Genomic DNA, 25,494 nt, shown 5'->3' with positions numbered 1-25,494 from the left:
AGAACCAGGAACAGATAGCCCTTGGTTCTCCCCAGACCTGACTCCCCTTAACCAACACAAAAACATCCTATGGCGTTCTGCATTAGCATCGAACAACCCCCGTGATATGCAGCTTTTCAGGGAAGCTAGAAACCATTATACACAGGCAGTTAGAAAAGCCAAGGCTAGCTTTTTCAAGCAGAAATTTGCTTCCTGCAATACTAACTCAAAAATGTTCTGGGACATTGTAAAGTCCATGGAAAATAAGAACACCCCCTCCCAGCTGCCCACTGCACTGAAGATAGGAAACACTGTCACCACTGATAAATCCACTATAATTGAGAATTTCAATAAGCATTTTTCTACGGCTGGCCATGCTTTCCACCTGGCTACCCCTACCCCGGTCAACAGCACTGCACCCCCCACAGCAACTCGCCCAAGCCTTCCTCATTTCTCCTTCTCCCAAATCCAGTCAGCTGATGTTCTGAAAGAGCTGCAAAATCTGGACCCCTACAAATCAGCCGGGCTAGACAATCTGGACCCTTTCTTTCAAAAATTACCTGCCGAAATTGTTGCCACACCTATTACTAGCCTGTTCAACCTCTCTTTCGTGTCATCTGAGATTCCCAAAGATTGGAAAGCAGCTGCGGTCATCCCCCTCTTCAAAGGGGGGGACACTCTTGACCCAAACTGCTACAGACCTATATCTATCCTACCCTGCCTTTCTAAGGTCTTCGAAAGCCAAGTCAACCGACCATTTCGAATCTCACCATACCCTCTCTGCTATGCAATCTGGTTTCAAAGCTGGTCATGGGTGCACCTCAGCCACGCTCAAGGTCCTAAACAATCTTAACCGCCATCGATAAGAAACATTACTGTGCAGCCGTATTCATTGATCTGGCCAAGGCCTTCGACTCTGTCAATCACCACATCCTCATCGGCAGACTCGGCAGCCTTGGTTTCTCAAATGATTGCCTCGCCTGGTTCACCAACTACTTCTCTGATAGAGTTCAGTGTGTCAAATCGGAGGGTCAGCTGTCCGGACCTCTGGCAGTCCCTATGGGGGTGCCACAGGGTTCAATTCTTGGACCGACTCTCTTCTTTGTATACATCAATGATGTCGCTCTTGCTGCTGGTGAGTCTCTGATCCACCTATACGCAGACGACACCATTCTGTATACTTCTGGCCCTTCTTTGGACACTGTGTTAACAACCCTCCAGGCAAGCTTCAATGCCATACAATTCTCCTTCTGTGGCCTCCAATTGCTCTTAAATACAAGTAAAACTAAATGCATGCTCTTCAACCGATCGCTGCCTGCACCTGCCCGCCTGTCCAACATCACTACTCTGGACGGCTCTGACTTAGAATACGTGGACAACTACAAATACCTAGGTGTCTGGTTAGACTATAAACTCTCCTTCCAGACCCACATCAAACATCTCCAATCCAAAGTTAAATCTAGAATTGGCTTCCTATTTCGCAACAAAGCATCCTTCACTCATGCTGCCAAACATACCCTTGTAAAACTGACCATCCTACCAATTCTCGCCTTCGGTGATGTAATTTACAAAATAACCTCCAATACACTACTCAACAAATTGGATGCAGACTATCACAGTGCCATCCGTTTTGTCACCAAAGCCCCATATATTACCAACCATTGCGACTTGTACGCTCTCGTTGGCTGGCCCTCACTTCATACTCGTCGCCAAACCCACTGGCTCCATGTCATCTACAAGACCCTGCTAGGTAAAGTCCCCCCTTATCTCAGCTCGCTGGTCACCATAGCATCACCAACCTGTAGCACGCGCTCCAGCAGGTATATCTCTCTTGTCACCCCCAAAACCAATTATTTCTTTGGCCGCCTCTCCTTCCAGTTCTCTGCTGCCAATGACTGGAACGAACTACAAAAATCTCTGAAACTGGAAACACTTATCTCCCTCACTAGCTTTAAGCACCAGCTGTCAGAGCAGCTCACAGATTACTGCACCTGTACATAGCCCACCTATAATTTAGCCCAAACAACTACCTCTTTCCCTACTGTATTTATTTTATTTATTTATTTATTTTGCTCCTTTGCACCCCATTATTTTTATTTCTACGTTGCACATTCTTCCACTGTAAATCTACCATTCCAGTGTTTTACTTGCTATATTGTATTTACTTTGCCACCATGGCCTTTTTTTGCCTTTACAGTGCCTTGCGAAAGTATTCGGCCCCCTTGAACTTTGCGACTTTTTGCCACATTTCAGGCTTCAAACATAAAGATATAAAACTGTATTTTTTTGTGAAGAATCAACAACAAGTGGGACACAATCATGAAGTGGAATGACATTTATTGGATATTTCAAACTTTTTTAACAAATCAAAAACTGAAAAATTGGGCGTGCAAAATTATTCAGCCCCTTTACTTTCAGTGCAGCAAACTCTCTCCAGAAGTTCAGTGAGGATCTCGGAATGATCCAATGTTGACCTAAATGACTAATGATGATAAATACAATCCACCTGTGTGTAATCAAGTCTCCGTATAAATGCACCTGCACTGTGATAGTCTCAGAGGTCCGTTAAAAGCGCAGAGAGCATCATGAAGAACAAGGAACACACCAGGCAGGTCCGAGATACTGTTGTGAAGAAGTTTAAAGCCGGATTTGGATACAAAAAGATTTCCCAAGCTTTAAACATCCCAAGGAGCACTGTGCAAGCGATAATATTGAAATGGAAGGAGTATCAGACCACTGCAAATCTACCAAGACCTGGCCGTCCCTCTAAACTTTCAGCTCATACAAGGAGAAGACTGATCAGAGATGTAGCCAAGAGGCCCATGATCACTCTGGATGAACTGCAGAGATCTACAGCTGAGGTGGGAGACTCTGTCCATAGGACAACAATCAGTCGTATATTGCACAAATCTGGCCTTTATGGAAGAGTGGCAAGAAGAAAGCCATTTCTTAAAGATATCCATAAAAAGTGTTGTTTAAAGTTTGCCACAAGCCACCTGGGAGACACACCAAACATGTGGAAGAAGGTGCTCTGGTCAGATGAAACCAAAATGTAACTTTTTGGCAACAATGCAAAACGTTATGTTTGGCGTAAAAGCAACACAGCTCATCACCCTGAACACACACCATCCCCACTGTCAAACATGGTGGTGGCAGCATCATGGTTTGGGCCTGCTTTTCTTCAGCAGGGACAGGGAAGTTGGTTAAAATTGATGGGAAGATGGATGGAGCCAAATACAGGACCATTCTGGAAGAAAACCTGATGGAGTCTGCAAAAGACCTGAGACTGGGACAGAGATTTGTCTTCCAACAAGACAATGATCCAAAACATAAAGCAAAATCTACAATGGAATGGTTAAAAAATAAACATATCCAGGTGTTAGAATGGCCAAGTCAAAGTCCAGACCTGAATCCAATCGAGAATCTGTGGAAAGAACTGAAAACTGCTATTCACAAATGCTCTCCATCCAACCTCACTGAGCTCGAGCTGTTTTGCAAGGAAGAATGGGAAAAAATGTCAGTCTCTCGATGTGCAAAACTGATAGAGACATACCCCAAGCAACTTACAGCTGTAATCGCAGCAAAAGGTGGCACTACAAAGTATTAACTTAAGGGGGCTGAATCATTTTGCACGCCCAATTTTTCAGTTTTTGATTTGTTAAAAAAGTTTGAAATATCCAATAAATTTCGTTCCACTTCATGATCGTGTCCCACTTGTTGTTGATTCTTCACAAAAAAATACAGTTTTATATCTTTATGTTTGAAGCCTGAAATGTGGCAAAAGCTCGCAAAGTTCAAGGGGGCCGAATACTTTCGCAAGGCACTGTACCTCCCTTATCTCACCTCATTTGCTCACATCGTATATAGACTTGTTTCTACTGTATTATTGGCTGTATGTTTGTTTTACTCCATGTGTAACTCTGTGTCGTTGTATTTGTCGAACTGCTTTGCTTTATCTTGGCCAGGTCGCAATTGTAAATGAGAACTTGTTCTCAGCTTGCCTACCTGGTTAAATAAAGGTGTATTAAAATAAATAAAAAGAAGGTACGGTGGGATTCGAAATGGTCGGTGATCTGTTTGTTAACTTGGCTTTCGAAGACCTTAGAATGGCAGGGTAGGATAGTTATAGGTCTGATAGAACTTTGCAGGCTATCTCTGCAGTAGATTGAAACTCCGCCCCCATTGGCAGTTCTCTTGTCGGAAAATGTTATAGTTAGGGATGGAAATTTAAGGATTTTTGGTGCACTTATAGGACCAGGGCTGCACTAGCAGGGCTGACATTTGACGAACTGATTTGTTGGAAAGGTGGCATCGTATGACGGTGCCATGTTAAGTCACTGAGCTCTTCAGTAAGGCCATTCTACTGCCAATGTTTGTCTATGGAGATTGTGTGGCTGAAATGGCCAAATCCACTCATTTGAAGGGGTGTCCACATACCTTTGTATATATATATATATATAGTGCATGTACAATACCAAACGGAACATATCATACTAATTTGACTGTCAAGGAAATCCATTTACTATGTTACGTCTACCACTGAGTCCAGGTTGCAACCAGCTGGAGCTCTTTCAAGTCACTCAAGTCAGATTATGAGTTGAGCTGAGTACAATGCCACAATGATCTTCAGTCAAAGATCTTTACAGTTCAACATCAATGTTAAAGCTGCAATATGCAACTTTTTGGGCGGCCTGACCAAATGCACATATAAATATGAGTTATAGATTTGTCATTCGCATTGAAAGCAAGTCTATGAAGTCTGTTCTATGTGCACTATTTTTATGCTTCCCGTTCTTAAATTTCCTTTTTGTGTATTTTACTTTCGGTTTTGTACACCAGTTTCAAAAAGTAGAAAATACAATATTTTTGGTTATTGAAAATACATTTCACAGCGGTTTAGATGGTACAAAGATTCTTTGCACTTATTTTGTTTTGCAACAAAATGAAATTATGCGAACTTTTAAAATTGTACCAACAGGAAATGGCAGAGTGATTTCTTCATAATCCATCTTTCAAGTTTGTCAATGTTACATAAAGCTCTATACATTTCGTCATATAAACACAGCTTTTCCCCGACTGCCCATCCAAGCCATGGTAGAGTGCTGTATGGACCGGCCCTGCAGTAAAGCACATTTGTAGCTTGTGTGCTGATTTTAAAATGGACTGTCTACACCTCAATATCTTATATGTATGTCTACAGACATGCAAACTGAACTTTACATCGTTTGTATTCATATGCAAATATTGGGAATTAAATAGATATTAGACAAAATATGATAAATGGCTCCTACAATGTAGTTGTGTGTTGTTTTGGTATCTCAAATATGTTTCACACTCTTATTTGACTTCCAACGCGGGATGGGCGGGGCTTGGGAGAAAGGAAGGTCTACCTGCGTAGCTCGGACGGGGCTGTTCCTGAATAGTCCGTTGTCTCGAAAGGCACAGTGCGCTCGTCGGAACTTAATACAGATTTCTTCCGGTTAGGAATGTAAATTGTTATGTAGAGTTTGGTAAAAAGAGAAGTAAAACGTGCATTTTTAACCTGTCATTCCTACCTTGAATCATTCCTAAGGTAAGTTCGCTTTCTTTGACTGCATAACATCTAGTTGTTTTTCTCCTTTACATTGCCTTTGTTTTGTGTCAGTTTTAGGTTGATGTGGTCAAAGTTAATACATCAGAAAAAACGAATCATATTTATGCAGCATTCATACTCATAGTCAATCCTAAGCATATTCCTAGGTAGAAGTCACTTCATACTTAAACTTTTTCTTAGCTATTATTTTTTCCTGAGCTACAAAACAAGATGTGAAAAGTAGGTGTTCCTGTGCCTTACCAGATACACCAGTAGCCTGAAGATATTGTTCTGCATATCCAAGCGTGCATTGTAAAACCTGCTGCCTAGACACTTTTTTGTTTTGAGTCTGTTTGTGGTTTGACCTGTAACTCTTGCGCTGGGGTCTCAGTAATAATTTTAATGACAGGTTTGTGAAATCCTTTGGTGTCCTTGGAATAAGTGAACGATGTTACCCTCTCTGCAAAGTGCATCTCCAAGGTAATCGCCTCAGAAGCTCGCACGACACATTGCTTACTGTAGCAAAATGGCTTCTATTAATTACAGTGCAGACAAAGGCTTTGAACAGTTGTGTGGTAGTTACTCGGTTGATGATGATAAAGATCACCACATAATTCTCACAGTGCCTTCAGAAAGTATTCACGCCTCTTGACCTTTTCCACATGTTGTGTTACAGACTGAATTTAAAATGTATTTAATTTAGATTTTGTCACTAGCCCATAATGTGAAAGTAGAATTACATTTGTTGTCATTTTCACAAAATCATAAATGTCAAGCTGAAATGTCGAGTCAATAAGTAAACTGAACAAAAACATAAACACAACATGTAAAGTGTTGATTTCATGAGCTGAAATAAAATATCCCAGACATGTTCCATACACACACAAATATTATTTCTCTCATTTTGTACACAAATTTGTTTACATCCCTGTGAGTGAGCATTTCTCCTTTGCCAAGATGATCCATCCACTGGACAGACGTGGCATATCATAAGCTGATTAAACAGCATGATCATTACACAGGTGCACCTTGAGCTGGGGATAAAAGGCAACTCTAAGATGTGCAGTTTTGTCACACAACACAATGCCACAGATGTCTCAAGTTTTGAGAGAGCGTGCAATTGGCATGCTGACTGCAGGAATGGCCACCAGAGCTGTTGCCTGACGATTGAATGTTCATTTCTCTACCATAAGCCTCCAATGTCGTTTTAGAGAATTTGTCAGTATGTCCAACCGGCCTCACAACCACAGACCACGTGTAACCATGCCAGCCCAGGACCTCCACATCTGGCTTCTTCACCTGTGAGATTGTCTGAGACCAGCCACCCGGACAGCTGATGAAACTGAGGCATATTTTTGTCTGTAATAAAGCCTTTTAGTGGAGAAAAACTAGTTCTGATTGGATGGGCCTGTTTCCCAACTGACTGCACCCCTGCCCTGTCATGTGAAATCCATAGATTAGAGCCTAATTTATTTATTTTAAAGTGACTGATTTCCGAACTGTAACTCAGTAAAATCGTTGAAATTGGTGCATGGTGCATAAAAATAAAAAAAGTTCAGTATATTTAACCCCTTTTGTTATGGCAAGCCTAAATAATAAGTATTGACTCAGTCAATTTAATTCATTTTGAATTCAGGCTGTAACACAACATGTGGAATAAGTCAATAGGTATGAATACTAACTGAAGGCACTGTATTTGAGAGCTGTCATTCACTGGCATCTCACTATGGAGTACTTTCTAGGTCAGGGATGGGCAACTAGCCCCAGTTAGAATGGTAGAATTCACAAGGTGCAATTTTGAAATTTGGTTGTGCATCAGTAGCTTTTCACTTGTTATGCCTGTCACTGACAGTCAGTCAATTATCCCATGTCAGCTACCATTTTTTAGATTGGTAAGTTAGTCTCTCCAGCTATCTAAACTTCTAGTAATCATGGTCATATTACTGACCAGGAAGCCCCCATTGATTTTGTTAGTCACTGTCATTCAGATATCATATTAAAAACTGCAAATATTTCTTCCCTCCCCATGGCAAAAATGTGTTGAATTATATATATATAGGAAATGAGTTACAGTATAAATTGCCAAATCTTCTCTCCGCCTCATGGCAAAATGAGTAGAATTACAGGAAATTAACTCAAACTTTTATTCTCTCTGCTGTCAAGAGGGGAGCCAGTAAAATGTTTTGCCCGCAAGGTAGGGATGGGGGGGCAACAAAATGTAACTTAGGGCCAGCTCTGTATTCATGTGGGAACGCAGACATGTGAACCACTGCGGCCCCTCATGATCGAAGTGGCCCATCCCTGTTCCAGGTTATACACTGTTGGCTGACTTGTCTCTTCACTCTCTGTAGACTCCCTCCCCTGCTGGACAGTCACAGTCAGTGTGAGGAGAATGATGAGACAATGAGTGACGTATCCATATCTAGTGCCCTACACTTAAGACCCCATAGTCAACTCAATTATCCAGAAGTCCTCAACCAGAGCAGGATGGCCAATAGAGAGCCACACGGCAGCCAAGAAGAACCACCGTCAAGATCCAGCCCAAACTGGCCACCCCAGGGACTATGTGCTGGCTACAGCCCCCAGACACCCTACCCCGGACAGGAAGAGATGTGTCTGAGTGCCCTGGACCACCAGAGGTACGCCTGGCCGAAATCCAGCTTTGCCAACAGCAGCGACGGACACACTGGAGGGCAATACCCGGACAGCCTGCCATCCTACTCATACCCACACTGTGCAGACTTTGCCAGTTGCCCAGTAGAGGAGGGCTGTCATGACCAGGGTAAATCCCACCACTCACTCCCTGGGCGATACAGCCCCAGCATCAGTAGCCTGGAGCAGCCGTACTCTCTGCTCTCCTGCCCACCAGAGGCTGCTCTCCGCTACCCTTTCCTTCCCCCGTACCCCTACCCAACTCAGGGCCCGGTCTGCTGTGCACAGTGCCCTGCACAGGGGCTCGGAATGGGCCCTGTCCTACAGCTCATTCCAAGGCCAAGTTACCGTCCACCCTACTATGGTGAGTTCCAGTCCCAGTCATATAGGGGGGTGGGTGTGTATGTAAAACTATATTTAGTATATTGAGTTGCACCCCCCTTTCGCCCTCTGAACAGCTTCAATTTGTCGGGCCATGGACGCTGCAAGGTGTCTAAAGTATTCCACAGGAATGCTGACCCATGTTGACTCCAGTGCGTCCCACAGTTGTGTCAAGTTGGCTGGATGTCCTTTGGGTGGTGGACCGTTCTTGATACACACGGGAAACTGTTGAGCTTGAAAAAAAAAACAGCAGTGTTGCAGTTCTTGACACAAACCAGTGCGCCTGGCACCTACTACCATACCCTGCTGTCTTGCCCATTCATCCTCTAAATGGCACACATCTCTAGGCTTAAAAAATACCTCTTTAACCCGTCTCCCACTTGAAGTGGATTTAAAAGGTGACATTAATAAGGGATCATAGACTGACCAGGATAATCCAGGTGAAAACTATGTCATGGAAAGAGCAGGTGTTCTTAATGTTTTGTACACTTAGTGTATGTCACAAGCATCCCAGGCCATATGTGGCATCCTATTCCTCAGAGGCACTCCTATTTTGGCCTTCCACCTCCTAAAATGTTAGATCATCCACAGTGCATGCAGCAACATATTCTGTCTATAAACAGGTTCCCATCCAACCTTTTTTTACGTGAGTAAAGTACATGTCAGATAAAAATGTCATGACAGGCCTGATGGAAACAGAACATTTGACGGTAAACTTTCCAAATGTCGACAAAATGAAATACGCTAGACAAGGTGGGATCTTTTTGAGTCGGTAAAAATGTATAATGCAAGAAATAGTGATGGGAGGCGCCTTATGCTGGCTATTAGATCAATATTTGCACATATCGAAGTAAACTTGGAGTCACGCGTTGACATGGTGTGTGGTCCTCCCACTACGAGTCCCCGCTACAGATTAAATAAATTATGATGAACTTCACAGGGTGGTGAAGGTGATGAGCTTGATTCTCCTTTCCATTAAGAGTTTCTGGTGACAAGCTCATCGATGCTTTCCTGCCGTTTGACAAATAACAATAACCTTGCTCTTTTGCCCATAATAATCTCATCATGTAGTCCATACCTGCACTGTATCTGCGAGTTGTTGCCTAGAGTGCATGTGCCAAGACCAGAGTGTGCACATTCGCTATATAACCCGCCAAAAATTGTGACAAAACCATTAGTAGAGATGGAAACCTATTTAACTTGTACTTTATTCGGTACATGAGAATTGAACCGCAAAAGTTACTTTCATGTGCACTACGTCATCACGCACAGCCTTTTATCCGCAAACAAGTCAATTTGATGGAAACACTGGTGGGAAAATGCTGTTATTGTTTTATGTGGGTTTTAGAATATTCCCATGGAAGTTTGTCATCAATTGGATGGAAACCTAGCTAATGACAATTAAAATGATACTCTTTGTATGTATTTGTTCCTATATATGTGTTTGTTACTGTGTGTGTGTGTGTGTGTGTGTAAGCATTTAAAAAATGAGTACCAATCAAAAGTTTGGACACCTACTCATTCAAGGGTTTTTCTTTATTTTTACTATTGATGAGCCTCCACTGGTCAATATGAAATTGTATTTGTCACATGCGCCGAATACAACAGGTGTAGAAATTACAGTGAAATGCTTACTTAGAAGCCCTTAACCAACAATGCAGTTTTAAGGAGAAAAGAAATCGAAATATAACAAATTATTAAGGAGCAACAATAATCTTTTATATTTACTATTTTCTACATTGTAGAATAAGTGAAGACAACAAATTTGTGAAATAACACATATGGAATCATGTAGCAACCAAAAAAAGTGTAAAACAAATCAAAATATATTTTAAATTGTTCAAAGTAGCCACCCTTTGCCTTGATGACAGCTTTGCAACACTCATAGCATTCTCTCAACCAACTTCACCTGGAATGCTTTTCCAACAGTTTTGAAGGAGTTCCCACATATGCTGAGCACTTGTTGGTGGCTTTTCCTTCACTCTGCGGTGGAGGCCAGGTCATCTGATGCAAAACTCCATCACTCTCCTTGGTCAAATAGCCCTTACACAGCCTGGAGGTGTGTTGAGTCACTGTCCTGTTGAAAAACAAATGATAGTCTCAATAAGCGCAAACCAGATGGGATGGCGTATCGCTGCAGAATGCTGTGGTAGCCATGCTGGTGAAGTGTGCCTTGAATTCTAAATCAATCACAGACAGTGTCACCAGCAAAGCACCATCACACCACCTCCTTCTCCATGCTTCATGGTGGCATCTCACAAAGACACAGCAGTTGGAACCAAAAATTTGGACTCATCAGACCAAAGGAATGGACAGTCTATTGTCCATTGCTCGTGTTTCTTGGCACAAGCAAGTTGATTCTTATTATTGGTGTCCTGTGGTAGTGGTTTCTTTACAGCAATTCGACCATGAAGTCCTGATTGTAGACCGTCTTCCCTGAACAGTTGATGTTGACGTCTGTAACTTAAACTCTGAAGCATTGTTTTTGGAATGCAATTTCTAAGGCTGGTAACTAATGAACTTATCCTCTGCAGCAGAGGTAACTCTGGGTCTTCCTTTCCTGTGGGGTCCTCATGAGAGCCAGTTTCATCATCGCGCTTGATGTTTTTTTGCGACTGCACTTGAAGATACTTTCAAAGTTCTTGACATTTTCCTGATTGACTGACCATCATGTCTTAAACTAATGATGGACTGTTGTTTCTCTTTGCTTAATTCAGCTGTTCATGCCATAATATGGACTTAGCCCTATTTGGTAAAAACTCTTTTACGCTGCTGCTACTCTCTGTTTATCTCATATGAATGTATTGTTAAAGTGACTATGCATGTACATACTACCTCAATAAGCCTGACTAACCGATGTCTGTATATAGCCTTGCTACTCTTATTTTCAAATGTCTTTTTGTTGTTTTATTTCTTTACTTACCAACACACACACAGACATACTTTTTTTCCTCCGCACTATTGGTTAGAGCCTGTAAGTAAGCATTTCACTAAGGTCTACTACACCTGTTGTATTTGGCGCACGTGACAAACTTTGATTTGATTTATCTTCTGTATACTAACCCTACCTTGTCACAACACAACGGATTGGCTCAAACGTATTAAGAAGCAAAGAAATTCCACAAATTAACTTTTAACAAGGCACAGCTGTTAATTGAAATGCATTCCAGGTGACTACCTCATGAAGCTTATTGAGAGAATGCAAATGGTGTGCAAAGGGAGGCTACTTTGAAAGAATGTCAGATATAAAATATATTGTGATGTGTTATTTCATAGTTTGTCTTCACTATTATTCTACAATGTAAAACCCCTTGAATGAGTAGGTGTGTCCAAACTTTTGACTGGTACTATTTTTTTAAATAAATATACATATATATTGGTGTCATCAGGTCCGGACCACTGCAGACATCAAGATGCAGCTGGCACCACTCAAAGGTGAGTTGTCAAACTAACCCATCTTTTACATTTTTTTTTTTTTTTTACAATGAAGGCCTACCAAAAGGCCTCCTGCGGGGACGGGGGCCTGGGATTAAAAATAAAAATAAATACAACGAATACAATATAAATATAGCAAGGCAGCAACACATGACAACACAACATGATAGCAACACAACATAAAAAAACATGGTAGCAGCACAAAACATGGTACCAATATTATTGGGCACAGACAACAGCACAAAAGGCAAGAAGGTAGAGACAACAATACATCACACAAAGCAGCCACAACTGTCAAGAGTGTCCATGATTGAGTCTTCGAATGAAGAGATTGAGATAAAACTGCCCAGTTTGAGTGTTTGTTGCAGCTCGTTCCAGTCACTAGCTGCAGCGAACTGAAAAGAGAAGCGACCCAGGGATGTGTGTGCTATTGGGACCTTTAACAGAATGTGGCAGAACGGGTGTTGTATGAGGGCTGCAGTAGATAACTCCGGTAGGGGGGAGTGAGGTCTAAGAGGGTTTTATAAATAAGCATCAACCAGTGGGTCTTGCAGTGGGTTTACAGAGATGACCAGTTTACAAAGGAGTATAGAGTGCAGTGATGTCCACTACAAGGAGCAAAGGTGGCAAATCTGATTGCCGAATGGTAAAGAACATCTATCCGCTCGAGAGCACCCTTACCTGCCGATCTATAAATTATGTCTCTGTAATCTAGTATGGGTAGGATGGTCATCTGAATCAGGGTTAGTTTTGTAGCTGAAGTGAAAGAGATTTAACTTTAGCCTGCAGCTTTGATATGTGCTGAGAGATGTACAGTGTACCATCCAGCCATACTCCCAAGTACTTGTTTGAGGTGACTACCTCAAGCTCTAAACCCTCAGAGGTAGTAATCACACTTGTGGGGAGAGGGGCATTATTCTTACCAAACCACATGACCTTTGTTTTGGAGGTGTTCAGAACAAGGTTAAGGGCAGAGGAAGCTTGTTGGACACTAAGAAAGCTTTGTTGTAGAGCGTTTAACACAACATCCAGAGAAGGGCCAGCTGAGTATAAAACTATCATCTGTGTATAAATGGATGAGAGAGCTTCCTACTGCCTGAGCTATGTTGTTGATGTAAATTGAGAAGGGCGTGGGGCCTAGGATCGAGCCTTGGTGACAGGCACTGGCTGAGACAGCAGGTTTTCTGACTTTATACACTGCACTCTTTGAGAGAGATAGTTAGCAAACCAGGCCAAAGATCCCTCAGAGACACCAATGCTCCTTAGCCGGCCTACAAGAATGGAATGGTCTACCGTATCAAAAGCTTTGGCCAAGTCAATAAAAATAGCCACACAATATTGCTTAGAATCAAGGGCAATGGTGACATCATTGAGGACCTTTTAAGGTTGCAGTGACACATCCATAACCTGAGCAGAAACCAGATTGTGTACCAGAGAGAATACTATAGACATTAAGAAAACCAGTCAGTTGATTATTGACAAGTTTTTCCAATACTTTTGATAACCAGGGGAAAATAGAAATACGCCTATGACAGTTAGGATCAGCTTGATCTCCCCCTTTAAATAAAGTACAAACTGTGGCTGCCTTCTAAGCAAAGGGAACCTCCCCAGAAAGGAGACAGGCTTGGCGATGATAGGGGCAACAACCTTAAAGAAGAAAAGGTCTAAACCATCTGACCCAGATGTTTTTTGAGGGGGGTCAAGTTTAAGGAGCTCCTTTAGGAACTCCAACTCAGTGACTGCCTGCAGGGAGAAATTTTGTAGCGGGGCAGGGGAAAAAGAGGGAGAAGCATCGGGGAAGGTGGCATTAGAAGGGGTGGGAGATGAGGAAATGTTAGACGGGCTCTGATGTTACAACTTCCCCTCAATGTTTTACTTCCTTGGTTACATTTTAAAAACTGTCTTGTGTAAACGATGACCTCTGCAACAATATCAAGCCATTTGAAGAGGATGATTTAAGGAATGCATACTGTAAATTCTTCGACAGAGAAAATTCTTTGACAGAGAAGAGTTCTGACAATCTAATTTTGTCAATTACATGTAATATACTCTATTTCCATTGGAACAGGCATGTGCTTCTTTTAATAATAACGTTTTCGGTTCCGGACTCTGCATGCCACTGAAGTCGTACACAAACAGTACAGGCCGTAACACAGCGTTAGCTATAAGGTGGACACCACAGGAGGCTGGAGGGTGGAGCTATAGGAGGACAGGCTCATTGTAAAGAATGGAATTAATGGAATGGTATGAAACACGTCAAACATATGGAAACCACACGTTTGACTCATTCCATTCCATCCATCACAATGAGCCTGTCCTCCCATAGCACCTCCCACCAGCCTCCACTGGTGAACACACATCATAGGTATTGGTTTAGTACAGACCAATAGACAAGGGTTCCAAGCAACCAAACAGAAAGTGGGAACTCATATCTAAAAGGCCAATGATTGCCTGGACAATTTCCCCACGAGAGATACATGAAGTATTGGCTCAGTTAGAGCATGGCACTTACAACACCAGGGCTGTGGGTTTGATTCCCACGGGGACCAGTACGGGAAAAAGTACAAAAATGAATCCACTCACTACTGTAACTGGCTCTGGACAAAAGCATCTGCTAAATGACAAAAATGTAAATATAAATTACGCTTAATGTAAGTTACATTGTCAAGTTCTTGACTGGCACTATGATTTGGCTTGTCTCTCCCATCACAGTGAGAGCTTTGTCCCCCAACACAGACAAAGTGACAGACCAGGGAGTAGTACACAGCTGTCATTGGAGCAAAGTAAGTGCTGTACAGAGTATGGTAGACCAAAACTGCCAATAGTATCAACATGGAATTTGTTGTCTTCTTACTAGCACTGACTTTGCAGATAGTTACTTTATTAAGGAACATTTTTATTACTATGATTGTGATATGTGGTTGTCTCACCTAGCTACCTTAAGATGAATGTGACTAACTGTAAGTCGCTCTGGATAGGAGCATCTGCTAAATGACACAAATGTAAAGTGTTTGTGCTATTATACAAATACGAGTGATTACACACTTGTTTCTGTTGGTCCATACTGTGTGCTATTTAACAGCACACAGTGCTATTGAATAACATGTTATTTGTTTATTTTAGGAAAGGTCTTTGTCACCTATGAGAGAGACAGCGACAACCATTTTAAAGAGACCATGAACTTTGTTTCCCTACTGCGTCACAACGGCTTTGACACTAGTGTAAGGTTACTTTATTCCTCATCACTTTTTACAGTTCAGAATCAAAGAATTTCACTTGCCATTTACTGATATAGTAGTATATTAGTGCTGTTTCTCTTCCTGTGTGGTTTCAGGTGGATGTATTTGAGCAGCAGCTCATAAGTATTAGCGCCATTGACTTCATGGAAAAATACATCAACGAGGTAAAATGGCTGATTCAACCTCAGATGACTTTGACAAGATGGTAGAAATGCTTCTTAACCTTTTAATCAATGCTATGTTACATCACAAATGAAGTCAAGTTAGCATGTGTCAACATGAAGTGGCTGAGGGCTAATCCTTTCTATCTTTACCTTCTCAGAAATATTACCTTATCATCATTGTTATCAGTCCCAAGTATCATGAGACCGTAACGGGGGCTAATATCTATATGGAGAAAGACGAGAGGATGTTACACACAGTCTATATCTATAAGCAGGTGAGCTTATGGCAGTCCATAAAGAAACCTAATGATAATCTATCAAAAATAATGTTTTCATCGATTTCATGCTTCACTTCTAGAAAGGGATATGAAAGTTTGACTATGTTACAGCTGCAGAATGAGTTCATTCAGAATGGATGCCAGAACTTCAGATTCATTCCCATACTGTTTCCAGGAGCTAAAAAGGTATTGGATTTATGTGGAAATTAATGTTGTTTTTTTAAGCACTAAAACACTTTACTAGGAAACTGAAAGACAATAGCTCTTATTTACTGAATTCAGTAAGATCAATGGCCTCTTTCTAGCAGCCTCTCCCCCTCTAGCCCATTTATACCTTGTGCTAACACCACTGGAGGTTGGTGGCACCTTAATTGGGGAGGACGGGCTCATAGTAATGGCTGGAACGGAATGAATGGTATCAAACACATGAATTCTATGTGTTTGATAGCATTCCATTTACTCCATTCCAGCCATTATTATGATCCGTCCCCCCCTCAGCAAAACGATTGTACCCACTTTTTCAGATGTGTCCACATGTGCTATTAATGTGTCTTTTCTGTACACTGTGTCTGCATTGTGACCAGATTTCCTGGTCCCTCCCTGTATGCAAATTATATGACAGATATTGTTTAAAATTAATATGTATGATTTATTTTAAGACACATTGATGCCACAAGTCAATGGTGACAGCTGTCAATGGTATTAGAGGGTGGGAAATTATGATTTAAATGGATTCACTGTTCAGATCCGTTTACACTTGTACAATATCCAGACACAATGCGTGCCTGACTACCTCCAGAGGTGGGCAGGAAGATCTGATCACAATCAGATGCTTCTTTTAATCGTCTACACCTATCTAAAAATGTGGGCACAATCAGAATGTGGACAAGATCAGGACAAAGACTGCATGTTAGAACCAGGTATAAACAGGTATTCTGTCTGTCTCAGTGCCATGTTCCTGCCTGGCTCCAGAACACTCTAGTCTACACCTGGCCAAAGGACAGAGACGACATCCTACGTCGACTGATGAGAGTGGAGAAGTACAACCCTCCGCCTGTTGGGGAGCTACCCACCATCGTCTCCACCCCCCTCTAGAACCACAGCCTGTTGGGTTTACTTTACAGTGAAGTCCAGTCATGCTGTTTTTCCATCAGGACTAGGTCCTAATCCCAGCCTTTTTTGGGGTGAAGGCACTAGTGTTATTCTAGGGAATTTGTGTTTCCATAGCTATGGCTGGCTGAGTGACACAAAGTTGTGAAGCACATAATCAACAACCTCTGAATACTCTTGCCTTTTGGGAACATCTGTTGCAGTATTCTGCCCAGGGAGGTTGCAATAAATTGGATTTGATTGATATTTACCCTGTCTTATTTCAGTTGGTTTGCTCCCTATAAAACTACTATGACATGCATCCAAGATGAGTGAATAAATAGAACATTGTTTTACTAAATAAATGTTTTCCCTTATGGAAATACTCTTTTAAACGGAGGCATTTTGACTAGGACTTAAGTCACGACTTTCATGACTCGACCAGTGATGACTGTCAGTCTCTCTCTCTCTTGCATGATTCAACATGCTAGCTACAACAGCAAATGTTACATAGTTACTGTACTAGCAGTCTAGCCTTACTTAGCTTTCTACCTGATGAAGAATTACTTTAAAGATTGTTGGACCGCAGCTTTTAGCACTGCCAAGTGACCTGGGACTCAAGTATAAAGGACTCTGTGTTGGACTCCAGGTATAGTGACTCAGACCCCGCTGGGCAGTGATTGAGTACATAGACAATTTTGACAGTTCGGTCCATCGGCAAAGAATATCTGCATCTGAAATGGTGCACTATCACAGGTGTCAAACTCATTCCAGAGACTTCAATGTCTGTGGGTTTTCACTCCTCTCTTGTACTTGAATGATTAAGGTAATTGATTAGTTAGGACCTCCCCTCCACCTGGTTATCTAGGTCTTAATTGATTAGTTTGACAACCAGGTGAGGGGAGGTCCTAAGTCTTCGTTTGACAATAACTGAAAGGAAGTAACAGACCAGCAGACACTCGGACCTCCACGGAGTTTGACACCCCCTGCCAATATAGTGACATGGTTAATGTTATATGGTATCCTTGGGACATCCTGACCCTAAACCTTTTAAATGTAATCTTCAATGAGGTGATGTCAGAGTTGTGATGTCCCATGGGCACTTTTCCATAGTGACATACCTGTTATTCTTGTAGTGCAGGAATGTGTTTTTGTTCTAACATGGGCCCCCTCCGGGCACATAGCAAAGCTGAACCACATATGAGACAACTCCCTGCTGACTGAAAGACCCACTAGATTACCTAACTTCTATGATCTGACTTTTCCCTGCCCCCAATGTTTTCAATCCAATTTAAAACACATGCAACAAATGTGAGCTGGTAGATTAGTCAGCCCACACTGGAGAGGGGGACATTTGATTCAAAACATTGCAGTGCCATGGTCCCATGAGGAGTTGAATATTAGGCTGTGTTTATACAGGCAGCTCAAATCTGATATTTTCAGATATTTTTCAGAGCTGGTGTGATTGCTCAAAAGACCAATTAGTGAAAAAGGATCAGAATCGGGCTGCCTGTGTAAACGCAGCCCTAGTGGCATATCCAGAGACCAAAAAACTACTGAACAGATAACACATTTCTGACAAGGGAGGAATTGCAGTGAATCAGATCCATTTATTTAACGCCTGTAGGGCGGGGTGCTGCTAATGTTATGTAATGGCCCACCATGAAAGGCCTTTCTTCTACTTAGTGCTGCAACAAACAGCAGGTTTTATTCTAGTCACACAGTGGTGCAACAGCATGGCTTTAGTTGAAATAGACACAGTATCACCACTGAATGTACCAATATGCTTTCAATCTGTCGTATACTGTAGCGCTCTGACCAACAGACAGGTCATAGAGAAGGACAACTCCTCGTCAAACATTAATTCATTATATTTCACTGAGGTTTTGGCAAATCGTTCATGCAATCTACAACCAGTCCCATTCCTATTGAATGTGAATCAAGAGTAGAAATAAAACACACTTGTGAAATAACACTCAATGTTTATATTTAAGGTAGTAAGAAGGGCACCTAGTGCCAGAGAAGAGCGGAAGACACATCCCACTGGGCACAGATGTCAATTCAACATCTATTCCACGTTGGCTCAAAGTCATTTAATTGAAATGACGTGGAAACAATGTTGATTCAATCAGTGTGTGCCCAAGTGGATTACTCTAACATAAAATCATTGTAGTGCAAAATCCTGAGTCAAAGTAACCATTAACTAGCTCGAAAATGACCTCACATTTGTTAAACATAACTGCAAACTGAACATACTCCAGGCATACTGTGTAGAGTTTTTACCTCTGGGGATTATTATGGAAATTAAGTTAATATAACAACTCACAGCGAACATTGCATACCTTCAGGACTGGGAGCTGGGCACCCCTGACAAATTGTAGTCATGTTTTCAGAGCAGAGATGCCTATGGTGCCCGCATGATCCTAAACATTCCTGTTCTGTGTTGGAGATCAGAGGTTAAGGAAAGAGAAGGCTGATTGTCTGCTGGTGGAAGTGAGGTCGTACGTAGGCGTTGTATCGCTGTCATCGACACAGAGTAGCGGTGTGTTTGTAGGGGTAACACTCAGACACTCCCTCCCGTCTCTCTTTTCCACCTGAAGCTGCAGATCTCCATTCCTCTCTGTAAGGGTTGATGGACACACAGACGTCCCTCTGGCCACCAGCTCCATGCCACTGAACAAAGACAGTCTACCCCCACAGGGCTGCTCGATCTGGGGGTCCGTGACTCGGAATGGGTCCTTCTCTGTCTGGAGCTCTGAGTCTTTAACTATAACATTTGAGGTGAGCTGGGTCTCACCAGTCCTAAACCCAATCTGACTGTCCATGAACTCTTCATCCTGATTAGCAGACCCTCTCTCATCATCAAGGTTGAGATTTAGTAACCTCTCAGATGTACCCCTTTGGGCCCAGCCCAGGTCAGGCAGGGGAGGGGGTTGAGCTTGCCCCCCAGGTGACTGCTCAGTCTCAGGGTCTCTCCCTCTGTGATGGTTAAAGACCGTGATGTCACCTGGGCGTGTTGGCAGTAGCAGTGCGGGACTTGTGGGAGTGGGGGGCTGGTCCGAGGAGGATAGAGGAACACCATTGGCTGCATCACATCCGGCACCAATGATTGGCCCGCCCATCAAAGCCTTAAACTGACGAAGGATCTGGAAGGCAAAACCATCCTATTTTACAATGCAAAACTACATAGTGTATATACCAAGAGTCAACCATCGTAGATCATCATCTTCGATTATAACACCCAGGCTCATCACACTCTGCCTCTCTGGTGTTTGCTTATTATTAAAGGTTCAATATGCAGAAATCACCCTGCCATTCCCTGGTTGCTAAAATTCTAATAGTTCGCTTCATTTCAGTTTGTGACAAAACAAGCAATATAGTGTAGAGAATCATTGTTCCATGTAAGCTGAGTTTCAAGTTCCTTGGTGTCCACATCAGCAATGAACTATCATGGTCCAAACACACCAAGACAGTCGTGAAGAGGGCACGACAACACCTTTTCCCCCTCAGAAGAATGAAAAGATTTGGCTAGGGCCCCAAGGTCCTCAAAAGGTTCTACAGCTGCAACATCGAGAGCATCCTGACCGGTTGCATCACTGCCTGGTATGGCAACTGCTCGGATTCTGACCGTAAGGCGCTACAGAGGGTAGTGCGAATGGCCCAGTACATCACTGGGGCCAAGCTTCCTGCCATCCAGGACCTATACAATAGGTGGTGTCAGAGGAAAGCCCATAAAATTGTCAAAGACTCCAGTCACCCAGGTTATAGACTTTTTTCTCTGCTACCGCACGGCAAGCCTTCAGAGCATCAAACTAACACACAGGTCCTTTCTCAGCTCCTGTCTGCCTGTGGTGGAAGCAGTCACACACTTCCCATAAACTGCAGCCTGAGGAGAACAAGATATTCAGAAGTAAGTATTTTGATAAGATTTTAGAGGATGACTTCACTGGTTAGAATAGATAAATCTATGGTCCAAGTCATTTCTAGTCCACACTCAGTTTCCTCTTGATTATTCCCTAAGAGTCCCCATAGCAACATCGGGGGCCACTGGCACCATGCATAATAATTGAAGACAAATTCCTTGGCAGGCAATTCCTGTCCTTCCGAGTTCTCCCACTTACATACAGTACATCACCAAAAGTATGTGGACACCCCTTCAAATGAGTGGATTTGGCTATTTCAGCCACACCCGTTGCTGAAATGTGTATAAAATCGAGCACACAGCCATGCAATTTCCATAGACAAACATTGTCAGTAGAATGGCCTTACTAAAGAGCTCAGTGACTTTCAATGTGGCACCATCATAGGATGACACCTTTTCAACAAGTCAGTTCGTCAAATTTCTGCCCTGCTAGAACTGCTCCGGTCAACTGTAAGTGCTGTTATTGTGATGTGGAAACGTCTAGGAGCAACAATGGCTCAGCCGCAAGTGCTAGGCCACACAAGCTCAAAGAACGGAACCACAAGTGCTGAAGCGTTAAAAGTCGCCTGTCCTCGGTTGCAACACTCACTACTGAGTTCAAAACTGCCTCTGGAAGCAACGTCAACACAATAACTGTTCGTCAGGAGCTTCACACAAGCCTAAGATCACCATGTGCAATGACAAGCGTGGGCTAGAATGGTGTAAAGCTTGCCACCATTGGACTCTGGATCAGTGGAAATGCATTCTCTGGAGTAATGAATCACACTTCACCATCTGGCAGTCCGACAGATGAATCTGGGTTTGGTGGAGGAGGAATAATGGTCTGGGGCTGTTTTTCATGGTTCGGGCTAGGCCCCTTGTTCCAGCAATGTTGCAATATTTTGTGGAAAGGCTTCTTTCTATTTATTTTTATTTTTTACCTTTATTTAACTAGGCAAGTCAGTTAAGAACAAATTCTTATTTTCAATGACGGCCTCGGAACAGTTCAGGGGCAGAACGACAGATTTGTACCTTGTCAGCTCGGGGATTTGAACTTGCAACTTTCCGATTACTAGTCCAACGCTCTAACCACTAGGCTACCCTGCCGCCCCTTCTCAGAAGAATGGAGGATGTTATAGCAGCAAAGGGGGGAGACCAACTCCATATTAGTGCCCATGATTTTGGAATGAGATGTACGACGAGCAGGTGTGAAACCGGAAGTAAAAAAGACGCAAAAACAAAACGTAAGAACGGAAAGCATAGAAATAGCACACACAACAGATTTACCGCTTCGTAGACTTGCTTTCAATGGGAATGAAAGATCTTTAACTCATTTCTATTTGAATTTGGTTTGGTCGCCCAAAAACGTACATATTGCAGCTTTAAAAGGTAATAACTAGATTATGTGTTACCTTGATGGTCTTGTTGGCTACAGGCCCTGGAGGTCCCTCACTCAGCTGGACCAGCCTCCTCTGGGTCACCCCGAAGATTTGCTCCAGAGACAGCAGATCAGAGGTCATGAGACAGGCCACAGCACACAGCGCCCTCTGGTGGGAAGGAGGGAAGCAGCACATTCACACATATTTGAGATTTGATGTTTATTTTTCAAGAGAAACCTGTTCAAAATAGCAGCACCTTCAAGACACATATATATTGACTGTACCATCTGGGCAGTCTGTGACGTTTCCTGCAGTCTGCGAGACAGCAGCTCCACCACCACCTCACAGTTCAGAGTGGAACACCTGGGGACAGATGGGAGGGAATTAAAACATCCCAAAAAACACTGGACAAAAATCAAGGTGAAGGCAGACTGGAACAAAGGTCGAAGCCAATGCTCTAATAACATGCAACCTATTGGTCTGTACTGACTCCTTGATGAAGTGCTGGTTCTCCTCTCTGGACAGGAAGACCTTGGAGCCCTCAGTCATCCTTCTGATCAGCGCCATCTCCTGCCCACAGTCCCCTAACTGCATAGCCTCCACCCTGACAGAGACAGGTGGATGGAGGGAGAGAGAGGGAGACTCAGCATGGTTGACTCATTTAGTATTTTGCTGGTAAAGACTTTTTATATCATGTAATATTTCCACCGTTCTGATAGGTCTCCGGAGCTCTCCCTACTGGCTCCCGATTGGCTACCGGTGCCACCCGAATTGCTGCTACCGCCCCCCGAGACCTGGTAATGGTCTGCAGTCTCCTGACAGGAGTTGTGGGAGGAGCTATGGCTGCTGTCAATCTCCTCCCAGCCCCCACCCACCTGCCCTGGACACCGCTGGGAAACTAAGAGTAGGGGAAGAGAGAGAGGGAACAGGCCAGGATTCTGAGAGAAGTACAGGCGAAGAAGGCTTTCAGTCCTGTCAAACATATGTAACAACTATGTAATAAAAGCCTAACGATCTAATCAATATAACAGCTGATTTAAAAACACCTTTGGGTCTGTGAGGAGGCACAGTGTAGGCACATGCTGGCACTGCCACCTCTACGGGGCCCGAAGGCGCCACCACCGCCCGGTAGTGGTTGTCATGGAGTCGGATACCCTGGTGTTCCATCGGGGGCAGGACGGCACTGGCCACAAACTCAGTAGCCTTGCGGATCTTGTCCATCAGGGTCTCACCACCTGCCGGAAAAGGACGTGATATGGATTTGACTGGGTGTATTTGAAATCTACTCAAACAGGTCCACTGAGCCACATGAAACCAAAATGGTGGCCTTGTTGCTGCCACCTACTTGTTGTGTTCTTCCCTGGGCTATAGCCAAACCCCTGCATTCTGGATCCGTGGGCAGACTCTGACCCCATGCCTGGAACGAAAGACCTCAACGATAAAAGACAACCATTGTACTTGTGTGCCTGCCTTTCCCCACTCTTCCCATCCACTCCCTCTTTTCCACCTGTCTCTTCCTCACTCCTCCCTGCTTCTTTCTTCTTCTTCACCCTCCCTCCTTTTCTCTTCCTCAATCTCTCTGTCAGAAGGATTGGTTTAACTTGATTGTAATTGAGGTCACATCCATTCATTCAGTAGCCAGATGTCTGTCATTAGTAGCAGTATTAGGTCAGAGATTGTTTGTTAACTAATAAGAGAGATACACATGCAATAACAACACAATGTACTCACCCATGTTGGCCATGGCTAGTTTGCATGGAGACGTGCTGCTCTGGACAGAGACTGTCTCTGTGAAGAGTAACCTGGCTAATTCCTGAAGACCGATAAAGAGAGAGAGTTTGTGACTTTCAAAAAGACACATTGGGGGATAGTAATTGTTTTCGACATTGTTTAGGCTCACCTGTGCCGTGGCCCTCACTTTCTGGTACATAGCGGTGCCATGGATGGGGTCAAGAGGACCACTGTAAACTGATATTCAGCATAACACACAGATTCAGTATAACACCTATAGCTCCCCCCGAAACCCTACTGTCATAAAGAGAAGGATGAAATGGAGACACTGAGATGCATTAGTGGTCACATCATCATCATCATCATCTCACCTGAGGCCTGCTGGATGAAGGTGGAGTTCCGTCTGAGTTCCGTCAGAAAGTGAGGTGATCCGTGACCACAGAGATGGACGAAGATCTTCAGAACCTGGAAGGACAAAAACGATGGAAAGGGAAGAGGCACAGGAGGAACAGATGAATAGCTGATATGATATATGGTGAAGATTAGCTGCATTCTTCTACATTATTCCTCTTCAGCCTCAGGTAACAAATCAAGGTCAAATTCAGTGTTTGGGGGCTTCTTAATGCAGCTGAAAGCCTGGTAACCTGGCTAGCTGAGCTCACCTTTATTTTGACATGGCAGGATTCTACCTGCAGCCTCTCCAACAGGTACTCCAACAGGCACTGACCACACCCAGTGGACTCCTGGGAGATTTCTGCAGCGCCAGGAGGGTAAAGGATACAAACTGTACTGTCTTTGGGTTGACATTGAAAATAATAGGATCTCACTAAATGATCTTTAATATCAGAACACAGTACTGTATCAGCATACAGTGGGAGGTGATGGGGATAAAAGGATACTTCCGATGTCTTCAAAGAGGTAGCCAGGACAGGGCTTTTCGTCATCTGCTGTTGCTTTCATCAGAGTGGGAACCTGAGAGGGTAAGAGATCATGCATAGATTGGCCAACAGATGAACACCAGAATAGACCATTTAGCTAAGATTTGTGTCATTTTATGTTTGGGTTTATAGCGAAAAGCACAGGGTGGTGGGTCCAGCGTAATACACTGTGGGGAGAAATCATACCAATTGACAACAGCGTTAAAGTCTTATATAAGTCTGATCATGACAAACGATTTCTGTCCTGGGAGTGTGATATCATATGATGTGCTAGCATGCTAACGTTAGCTAACTAGGTTGCTGTGGTACAGTAAACAGTGGGCGTAATGGGATTTACAAAACAATGTACTTTCCCCCATAAAATGAAATATACGCATTATATCAAAATGTTATTTGCAAGTGTTTATATAGGAAAATAACACCTACTTTCTGAAGGAAAGATAGTCGTTCCATGAATGTTGCCATGATTTTGCAATAACTGGAGGCTACACATCTCTTCCTCGGGACAGACAGCGAAGGCGGGGTCTACAATGACAGGTAGCCAATCAAACAACTATGGGTAGTACTCATACGATACCATTGGTCCAATGCTTTTGCGTAAGGGTAACCATTGGCAAATCAAAAAGTCCACAATCCATATTCCCCTAACAAATCACGTTCGTAGATTGCATGCATGTCATTTCCTGATTCAGGGTCAACAACATGGCGCTGTCCATGGACTATGTCATCAAATGGTTTGAGTGATATTTTCCTACG

General features: G+C 43.1%; 2 protein-coding genes across 7 annotated transcripts in view; one reads left to right on the top strand and one right to left on the bottom strand.

Annotated features, from left to right (window-relative positions):
• Positions 1 to 17,060, top strand: part of LOC112259034 (E3 ubiquitin ligase TRAF3IP2) — a 33,264-nt gene extending 16,204 nt beyond the window's left edge. Inside the window, exons 1-10 of one of the 4 annotated variants that reach the window (XM_024433808.2) lie at positions 5,377 to 5,551; positions 5,943 to 6,031; positions 7,903 to 8,567; positions 11,974 to 12,019; positions 14,732 to 14,802; positions 15,143 to 15,240; positions 15,354 to 15,422; positions 15,581 to 15,697; positions 15,812 to 15,886; positions 16,649 to 17,060. In XM_024433808.2, coding sequence (XP_024289576.1) covers positions 6,000 to 6,031; positions 7,903 to 8,567; positions 11,974 to 12,019; positions 14,732 to 14,802; positions 15,143 to 15,240; positions 15,354 to 15,422; positions 15,581 to 15,697; positions 15,812 to 15,886; positions 16,649 to 16,795 — 1,320 coding nt within the window. In that variant the 5' untranslated portion in view covers positions 5,377 to 5,551; positions 5,943 to 5,999 and the 3' untranslated portion in view covers positions 16,796 to 17,060. Of the gene's footprint in view, positions 1 to 5,376; positions 5,552 to 5,942; positions 6,032 to 7,902; positions 8,568 to 11,973; positions 12,020 to 14,731; positions 14,803 to 15,142; positions 15,241 to 15,353; positions 15,423 to 15,580; positions 15,698 to 15,811; positions 15,887 to 16,648 lie in introns of those variants that run through there. The other 3 variants (XM_024433800.2, XM_024433824.2, XM_024433815.2) reach the window with 3 other exon arrangements.
• tepsin (TEPSIN adaptor related protein complex 4 accessory protein) lies at positions 10,608 to 25,440 on the bottom strand. 3 transcript variants are annotated; one of them, XM_024433792.2, is made up of 13 exons: positions 25,165 to 25,440; positions 24,700 to 24,772; positions 24,463 to 24,554; positions 24,172 to 24,265; positions 23,970 to 24,037; positions 23,801 to 23,882; positions 23,415 to 23,486; positions 23,116 to 23,304; positions 22,778 to 22,967; positions 22,560 to 22,673; positions 22,354 to 22,432; positions 22,103 to 22,237; positions 10,608 to 10,661 (listed from the first exon to the last, which is right to left on the bottom strand). In XM_024433792.2, the coding sequence occupies exons 1-13, from the start codon at positions 25,201 to 25,203 to the stop codon at positions 10,629 to 10,631; spliced, it is 1,260 nt and encodes a 419-aa protein (XP_024289560.1). In that variant the 5' UTR covers positions 25,204 to 25,440; the 3' UTR covers positions 10,608 to 10,628. The 3 variants fall into 3 exon arrangements, with proteins under 3 accessions (XP_024289560.1, XP_024289543.1, XP_024289551.1); XM_024433775.2 differs by lacking the exon at positions 10,608 to 10,661 and adding an exon at positions 18,376 to 19,935; XM_024433783.2 differs by lacking the exon at positions 10,608 to 10,661 and adding an exon at positions 20,498 to 20,675.
• Positions 25,441 to 25,494: the final 54 nt, after the last annotated feature.

Source organism: Oncorhynchus tshawytscha, linkage group LG27 (genome assembly GCF_018296145.1).
Source record: "Oncorhynchus tshawytscha isolate Ot180627B linkage group LG27, Otsh_v2.0, whole genome shotgun sequence".
In the NCBI taxonomy this organism is placed as follows: domain Eukaryota; kingdom Metazoa; phylum Chordata; class Actinopteri; order Salmoniformes; family Salmonidae; genus Oncorhynchus; species Oncorhynchus tshawytscha.
Note: the sequence above shows the minus strand (reverse complement) of the source record. Positions and strands in the feature narration are given on the sequence as shown.